Source organism: Chroicocephalus ridibundus, chromosome 2 (assembly GCF_963924245.1).
Source record: "Chroicocephalus ridibundus chromosome 2, bChrRid1.1, whole genome shotgun sequence".
In the NCBI taxonomy this organism is placed as follows: domain Eukaryota; kingdom Metazoa; phylum Chordata; class Aves; order Charadriiformes; family Laridae; genus Chroicocephalus; species Chroicocephalus ridibundus.
The window spans coordinates 50,846,617-50,855,703 of NC_086285.1; the positions used below are offsets into that span (position 1 = coordinate 50,846,617).

The window sequence follows — 9,087 nt, forward strand, 5'->3', positions numbered from 1 at the left end:
CTGCTTCACTTCTTGAAGGTTTATTCCTAATTCTCCTTACTCATCTCCCCGAATACACTTCTTTGCTCCTATTTCACAGGATACTCAATCACTTTTTTCTCCCTTTACTGTTTTCCACTCCAATTCTCTGCGCATCTCCAAGATCTACCCATATTCCATTCCTTCCCTTAACCCAAAAGCTTGCACAGATACCAAAAACTATCCCCAGCTCCATGGACAGAACGAAGCTTTGATTTTCCTGGGTCATTTCTTTAACCCAGGTGGTTCTTCTGTCCCAGCCAGGTCACCTTCAGACCCGGTTCTCCTTTGTACAAGGAAATGCACTGCTGCAATCCTCCCACTCAGCATCAGTGGGCAGCTGCCTCTGCTGACAGCAGCCACAATTGCAGTCCCAGCTGCTGAAGCTGCCACACACATTATCTATACTTTAGATATTTTAGCCAACAAGAAAGCATTATTTCCATTCTCTTGCTTCTTTCATCTTCAAGGGTACATATGACACACTTTCAAAGATATGCACAATGTTTTTTGTTTGGTTGTTTTTTTAATGTATATCACATCACTTCGCATTGCAAGGAGAGACAGAGGTTGCTGGTAATCTAACATAAAGTCTTCAAGCTCTATAACTTGAATCGCAAGTTCTTTCGCAAACACAGAGCCTCCTCTATCTAAAAATGCAAGCTTACTGACTTCAAAGCAATGTTCTGCAACTATAATTTGGACTACAAGCTAAGATTCTCCTGAGATTATCAAACCTTTGCTACTGTTAAAACTATACATCAGCTCCAACCCTCCCCATCTCAAAAGGGGTATGCACTACGAAACTTCTTAGGATAATCTTCCTTTCACAATCCTTCTGTGATAGCTGACCACAAATCACTTCAGTGTTGCACTGCTAGTAACCACACCACCAGAGCATTACTGAATGAATCACCCATATTTATCCAGAGACCGATAAGTGTAGTTCAGCACTGAAAAGGCTGGGTTTCCTTAGAGGCCCTTTGACAGGCATAGATGTGGGAGGTCCTCGTTAGTTTGACCTCTCCTGTATAGCAGCCAAAACAAGCAAGCATAGTGCTGTCATAAAAATTCTAAAGTTTATATTAACAAAGTAAAAGAATCTGTTTTACTGCCCTTTCCCCATGATGGGAACTGTAACATTTCTCTCCCTGCCCCCCCCCTTAATTAAGAAACATTTACCCAATTTTGAAGAACACATTAGTGTAACACTCAAAATGGCTACTGGAAAAGTGTTTACAACGTCCTATTATTTCAGAATCTCTCACGATCTTTAAACTGACTCGAGTTCAGACTGAAAGTGTGATCTCCAAACTGTTCTGAATTCTGTGGACAACACAGTGACCAGTACTCTAAAATGTGCCATGTACTGCCTCCGGCTTAATCCATTACAGGAATATCTACAGTTTGATTCATAGTTACATTAAACATTCCTCCCTTGACATTGTCACAAATTTTTTATAGACATTGTTCAAAGCACACTGAGCATAAACCAGAAGTATATGATACAGCAACACCTGACATTTTAAGCCATTCTCTTTTTGAGATTGTCTGGCTTAAAGTTTATGTGCTGCAGTAGAAAAAGTTTGAAAACGGAGTCTCTTTAAAAGCAGGGCTCAGTGGGAAGACAATGATATGTATGGTATTTCTCTTTAGAATATATAATTGGGGGTAAAAAAAAAAAAAGAAAAAAGGAGGGCTTTTTTCCCCCTCAAAGAAAATTGCCCTTCAAAGCCTTTCTAAGCATGTTGATGGAGCAAAACAAAGAAATGCTTTATTTTAGGACTTGGTACTTCCAGAAAAATATCATTCTTTTCATGCCCAAGGTCTGTTATTGTCTTTCCCATTTCCTTTGATTTAAATTGTATTAAACATACAGTGATCCCCATTCTCTGCTACTTACTCCTACCCCTGCAGCAGCTCCTCTGCTGTGAGGAGACAAGGATTCCTGCAGCTGAATAGTAACCTGCTTTTGGAAACCAGTCCAACAAATGAAGAAGAGAAAGCATCTTCTCAGCCAGATCTCTTCCCTGAGCCTGTCTGCTGTGCAGCCACACGAGCACTCGCAGCAGCGCGATGAAGGCATGACGCACCATCACAATTCAGCAGCCAAGGGAAGAAATTGCTTAAATCAGCGATCCTGCCAAAAAACAGACGCTGAACTACGCATGGCTCCCGCTGTGAACTCTGAAGGATGCACCTCTCCTCTTGCACCCTGCACAGAGCTGGGAAAGGGTCTCCGTTTACACCCAAATTAAACTGCGGCTTAAAAGGGATATAGCTCTGTTCTCCCTCTTGACTTGCAGGCATATCTGATCTGGTGCACTTAAGTCTTCTGTAGCATCACTCCAGTCAGCTTGTTGAATTCGTTTTCTAGTGTTTCAACATCACAGAAAGTTAATTGCCTCAAGAACAAGGGTGAAAATGCCTGGCCACAGGAGAAGCGGAGCTGCTATTTCAACAGGGACTACAGTTAGGCTGGGTTACACAAACTGATGCTGCAAAACAATTAAGAACTGACAATTCCACCTCTGGAGGAGATGTCTGAGAGTTTGAGACTACCTATTTCACATTCCTAATTAAAGGCTGGACAAAATTAGTCCTAATTAAGCTTAACATAATTAAAACTTCTTGCAAGTTTCCCTTGTCTTCTGGAGATCTGCTTGATTATTTGGCTAACAATCAATAGTTTATTTAACATTCTATGAGCAGAACATAAATAATACATGAAAAAATAATAATTATTACTCAAGAAAAACTGGATCATTGAGCTTGAAAACTAAAACTGGATTCACAGATGGACAGGTCAAACCACATTCTCCTTACATAGAAATAAGGGAAGTAGCTCCCATATTTAAGATGAAACAACTTGAAAAAAAAGGAATAATGAAATTCAGCAAAGACCTTAATGTCAAACATTTCTCCTCCAACAAAGACATTGAAATTACCACTATTTGCTAATAAACACTATGAAAATACCAGAATCTGCACAGTAACTGAAAAATAAAGGGATTTATTCCATTTTTCTGTCCTGCAAGTTACAGTCCCACAACCCACTACAACATTTGCCTTTTGCGTAGCATTCGTCAGCTTGTGTTCAGATTCAAAATAACCCACACATTTTCTTCCTAAGGACTGCTACTCAATCGCATGCCCTACATCCTGCATTTGTGCATTCAGTTATTCTTACTGAAACGTAGGACTTCCCATTTTTTAATTCTGAACTTTCTTTTTTTTTTTTCCTCCCAGATCTCAGTATCTCCATTTTGTTCAAACAACTTTAAATTCTAGCTTCCACCACACACGCTCACATGCAGTCAACGAAATTATAACTGCTGTTATCTCCTTGCAAGGACTTCAGACAAACGTCCTAACCACTTGTCTTAACTAATTGCAAAATTACAGTTCAAATCTTCCCTTCCTTTCTGGAAACTGAAAGCTCCTCCTGCTGGCCTTTTGTTGAACTAAAGACAAACCAAAATAAATACTTGCCAAACCAAGAAAATACAAAAACGCAACAACAACATTACTGGTATTTTAGTACCTTTCAGTATTTGGTGTTGAGACAAACAAAGCTAAGAAAAATTTCACTCTACATAGTGCATAGAATAAAAGATAACTCCAAGGATTTGCCTGAAAGAAAGAGATGATCCACACTATCAGATAGCGTGAAATACGACTTTTTCTTTGTGTGGCAGACAATGTGCTGCTCTGACATGAAAACAGTGATTACAATTATTTTCCTACTATAGTTGAAGAACAAAACAAGCTAAAATAGCGACTACAAAGGTAAGAAATCCAAAGACGACTCAGTCACAAAATTTACCAATTACTCTTCTCGCATAAAATTACTTTGAGAAACTACCAGAATTTTAGTCATAGGTTTTTATTACTTCTGATCAGGTGTGATTTGCATAAAGAACTGAAATTTGGCTTTATTGCTCAAAAAATAAATTTTATGAGGGTAACTATTCCATTTTGATGGGCCTAAAAAAAAACAACAACCACATAACAGGTTAACAGCCAAGAGCAGGCTTGCAAAGCTCTACTTAAAAGTAGTATTTCTCCATACTATATCTCTTCAGCAGATGTTCAACACAGATTTCCAGATTACTTGTTTGAGCCAGACACAGAACAGTTTGAGCTACAAGACTGTACAAAGTTAAATAATCTTGTCATTATTTCAAGTAACTATTGAGTACAAGAGAGACTTAAGAGACTTAATTAAAACTACTAGTACCTGTTAAAACTATTAATGTATACGTAGTGAACATCTATGTTCACTAGTAAGGCCAGCAAACATCTATCAGTAGTGATACTCTCAAAACAAGGAATTAAGTTACTGCTTGAATTTCACCTGAATGGTGTTAATGTTTGAGTTTAAGCTTTCCAGTTTCTGAGATTACCAAATATCTCAAAATTTTAGGAGAACAAATACCAGCAGAATAGTAACACCACGCAACTCTTAATACATCCAGCTTACCTGGTCCCTAAAAAGATTTCAGAATTCACTGCCCTTATTTTTTTTTTCCTCCACTATTCCTCACAGCCTTGGGAAAACATTTGGAAAAAAATTGGGGAAAAAAAAAACAAACAAAATCAAGCAAAAAAAAAAGACAACCCCCAACACTCTACATTGTAGGAAGATAAGTCAATCCCAACCAACATGAAATAAATCAGACCACGGTATCAAGATACCAAGCAAACAATTTTCAGCTCAGTGAACAACTCTTTCATTTTAATGAGGTCTAAAATAAAAGTTTAAATTATGCACATCATCTGTGTACTCCCTGACATTGCAGAGTTTTCAACGGTCTCTGGAAGCTAATTTATCACTGACTGCATAGACATTGTAACTGAAGTCCCTGTAATACACCATTAAGGTCAGCCTTTAAAGATGACTCATCTCTCTCTCTCTCTAGGTCACTTCCCCATGTTCTGCAACCAACTTTCACTAGAACTCTGTACGATTTGCAGATGAGTCAACACATTCTTAATCCCATCTTTTTGATTTATCAGTAACTCAAACTGGTAATTGCATTTTCCACTTCAATGAGCTAGATGAACTCAGAAATTTTCCTATCTGCTTCCTTAGTCTGGAACTGCCAGATTGTTTATTAAACCACTATAAATAGCTGCAAACTTCAGAAAAGCAAAAGCACTATCTAGATGGCCAAAACCCTTTTGAGACAAGTTAATTCAACCTTGATTATAACAAGTCCACACTTGTTTACTGAACACCTATTCTGTTTTTTCCCCACTCGTTATCAAGTCTGCTAAATCAACCCTCCTATTCCTACCCTCTCCAGATCCTTTCCCTTCTGCTTATATGAGGCAGAAACTTTCTAGGGTTGCATTTCATAGAAAGTTTTCTCTTCTCAGGCATGGAATAAAGTGGAGCCCAGAGCTCCCAGATCATGCATCTTTTCTTTCAGTATGGTCAGCATAGAGCACTGCACGCCAGAGCTGAGTTTTCACATAAAATGAAAGAAACAGCACATCCAGAGCAAGTTACATTAGTTATTCCCTCATTATCCATACTGGTCACCTACAATGGAAATAATGCTACCCCTCAGAACTTCCTCCAGCATTCCCCACTTCTCACTCCAATTCATCTAGCTCAGCAGTTCTGATAAATAAGGCAGTGGCCAATCATTTTCACTGCTCAATTAAACAGCCATGTCAATGGGGAGGAATTAATTACTTTGGGACTCTGAAGACCTGCAAGACCTTTAGCAAGATCTAAGACGAAACAGATGATAAGCAGAATTGCCTAAGTGCTCTATATATCCATTCCTCAGCAGGGGAAAGGGTAATGAACAAATTATGAAAAATACAGTAATCAAAAATAAAGACTACTTTAATATTTTTCTGAAAAACACAGGTAAGTCTGTGGTACTCATTACTTTATGATATCATTCAGGTCCTGAGTTTAATAACAAACTCAGATCTAACATTTAAGTGTGTAACATCTATGCTTGCGTAGGAGAAAATATGCAAATAAGATGCAAACCACAGTTTTCCAGAATATTTTTAATTTTCTTTTTGGAGCAGCAGACCCTGGCTGTGGCAGTGACTGACAGCAACAGCAGAACTGATCATGAGAAAAACGTGCAAGAACTTTTGCTCTTGCAGTTAATACAGTGCATATAATATGCTTTGAACTGGAATGTTGTATGTATAAAGAGCCACTGGTACGTAGACACAGAGAAGAGGTAAATAATTAATTATTATGCAAGCCATTTTTAAAACCTCTTAGAATTTGTAATACTCTCAATCTCATCCTGTATGACTGAGGCTTGTGATCTGGAGTACTGCATATTCTTAATTTGTCCTGCAGTTCTAACAGCCATGTTCTCACTTGCCACCTTACATCAACAGCAAATAGAATGTCTTGCATTATGAAAAAAAAAATCTTGAAAAGGAAATTTCAAGTGTTCATGCCCAATTTTGTCAATTTAAAAGTGCACAAAAAAGCCTTTTACATTACCCTGTTGAGATAAATAAGTATCTAGTCCTCGTTACACAAAAGTGTATTTTTAAAGACCTGTCTAGGTTTCATAGTAATCAATTATCACCAACAACTGCCCTCAGATTAGGAATTTAAAAGCAAATAAATTACACTTGTCCAATGTAACGTTATTTCCCCAAGCTAACCTGACCTTTCATGACAAATACATTTCCCAAAAAAATAAATCATAGGCGCAAATAGAGTTAAGCCTCATTAGTTTCAGAGCTCAAACTCTGAAGTGCTATGCGCAAACACTGGCAAGTACACAGCACTGTAAAGTCAACAGAGAAAAGAAAAATACCCGTTTCATGAACATACTGCCCTTACGAGTTACTCCTACGTCTGCCTCCTGAGCCTAAGCAAATAGGAGAAAAATGACAATAACCTCTCCAAGTTCAAAGGCCCAAAGTGCAAGTCCATCCGCTTTCCAAGGCAAGGAATAATAATGAGGGCGGAGGGAAGGGCGGACCCGGCTCGGCATCGCAGACCCACACCGCCACCCGCCGGCGGCAACGCGGGACCGGCCCGGCCACGCACCGGGGGCGGGGGGGAATAAAATAAATAAAAAAAGAAATCCCTAATGCGAATACGATCGTCCTTGGTAGTAGAACTACGTTGTCAATCGTGTTATCGGCTGACCAACATCAGAAAAAAAATTATAAGTATTACAAGAGCCATGTGAAGGAGTAATCAGTGTTTTGCTGTATCTCAGCCTAAAACGCACGAAAGAAAAAAAAAAAAGCGAAACGTGAGTCATCATCGGGCTGCTACAAAGCTACTACATAACTTCCCACGGACGGGAAAGTCACCTAAAGGCGATATAAACAACTTTAAACTCACAAGGGGAACCCCGAGAAGCAAGTTATTCATTAAATGGCGTAAAACGCAGCCGGTGTAACGCCAACTCGGCGGAACAGCACTCTTCACGGCCTACAGAAAATAAAGGCAATCCCACGAAACATTACACCCAAGTACAGAGACCATGGAATGGGAGCGGTAGCGAAAAAAAAGAAAGGAAAGAATCATCACCTATCTTATTTCAGAATAATAAACACAACCCGAGTCTGTAAAATAGTCGCGTGGCTTTTTTTTTTTTTTAATATTATGTGCAAAAACGCTTAGCCAACGACAAAAGCAAAACTAAAAAAATCCGCTAGCGCTTCTCTTCGGACAGAGGAATGTAAAAAATAAAACGGTAACCAACCCTCCCAAAATTTCTAAATTTCCCTTTGCGGGCCGTCAGGAATAAGAACTGGCACAAACGTAGTTTTATTTCTGCTCCTGCCTGATTAAAAAGTAACCCAGAGCCCTGCACTTCCCCTACCATCATGAATCATGGTCTCCCCTCTACCAAGCCTCGCCGAGCACCCTTACCTTAAAATTGCTAGAGTTGACCCATCCTGTTAACTCGTCGATGACTTTGTCCAGGCGCTGCTGGTCCTGCTCCAGGTCGGGGGACCTCGCCGGGTCCCCCAGGTACTCCAGCAGCTCCTGCCCGACCTGCATCCTGCGGCCCACGTCCTTCTGCTGCACCTGGTCGCAGAAATAATCCATCCCGACGGGCTCCATCCTCGGCCGCGGACGAGGAAAACTTTCTTGGGGTGACGAACCGACCCACCGGCTTCAGGGCGGCCGGGGCAGGGCGGAGGGCGGCGGCGGCGGGAAGGAAACGCCCGGCGAGGCGGCGATCACCCGGCAGGGCCGCGGCCCTCATGGAGCCTCTCCTCTCCCTCCTCTCCGCCCCGGCTCCGCGCCCGCCGCTTCCATGCACCGCCGGCTCCCTCCGGCCTCCTTCCTCCCCGAGCCCGCCCGCAAAGGTGAAGCCCCGAGTAGGGAGAGGAGGGAAGGTGGGCAAAGGCTCGGGCAGGCTGCGGAGGATGAGGGGGGGGAAGGCGGGGGGAGGTCGGTGGGAGCCGCCTCCTCGGGCTCAGGGGTTTTCCAGGCGCCTCCGCCTCGTCCTCGGGGATCTCCTTGCCGCCGCCGCCCCTCCTCGGGAAGGGAAAGCGAGAGTGAGAACAGGCGTTAAAGGCAGCCCGGCGGGGCGGAGAGGGGGGGAGGTCTTGCAGGCACCTCAGCGGAGGGCAGACGGCCGCGGGCTGAGGGGGGTCCCGGCGGGAGCTGCCGCCGCCTCTCGCTCTCTCCTCCCGCCCGCAGGCGCCAAGGAGCGATCCCCCGGGGGCCGCCTTCTCACCGCCGCGGGCACCGGCCCATCCTCCCACGGACGCAGCAGCAGCGAGGCCGGGGCGGACCTCTCATGCTCCCGACGCCGCGGCCTCCGGCCCCTCCCGCTGGCCAAAACGAGGGGTGGCTTCCCAAACTTCGCCCCGGCGGGTCTCAGCGCCTCTCTTCTCTTCTCTTCTCCCCTTCCCTTCCCGTCGGGCCGAGTCGAGTCAGTCCAGTCCCTGAGGAGCCGCTCACGCTCCGCCCGGTACCACCGCCTCCGTCCCGTAGAAGTTGCGTCCCGCCGCGGGCCGCCCCGGCCGGCGCCAGCTAGACTGGGCGTGGCCAGTGGCGGCCGCGCCCCCTTCCCGCCGCCGCCACGCCCCTCCGCTGCGGCG

The 9,087-nt window shown here is 43.4% G+C and overlaps 1 protein-coding gene across 34 annotated transcripts in view; it reads right to left on the reverse strand.

Moving 5' to 3' along the window:
* The window catches only part of CLASP2 (cytoplasmic linker associated protein 2), a 154,084-nt gene extending 145,969 nt beyond the window's left edge, over positions 1-8,115 (reverse strand). For 33 of the 34 annotated variants that reach the window (XM_063325448.1, XM_063325432.1, XM_063325433.1 and 30 more), the window contains exon 1: positions 7,904-8,115. In XM_063325448.1, coding sequence (XP_063181518.1) covers positions 7,904-8,098 — 195 coding nt within the window. In that variant the 5' untranslated portion in view covers positions 8,099-8,115. The remainder of the gene's footprint in view (positions 1-7,903) is intronic. The other variant, XM_063325401.1, reaches the window with a different exon arrangement.
* Positions 8,116-9,087: the final 972 nt, after the last annotated feature.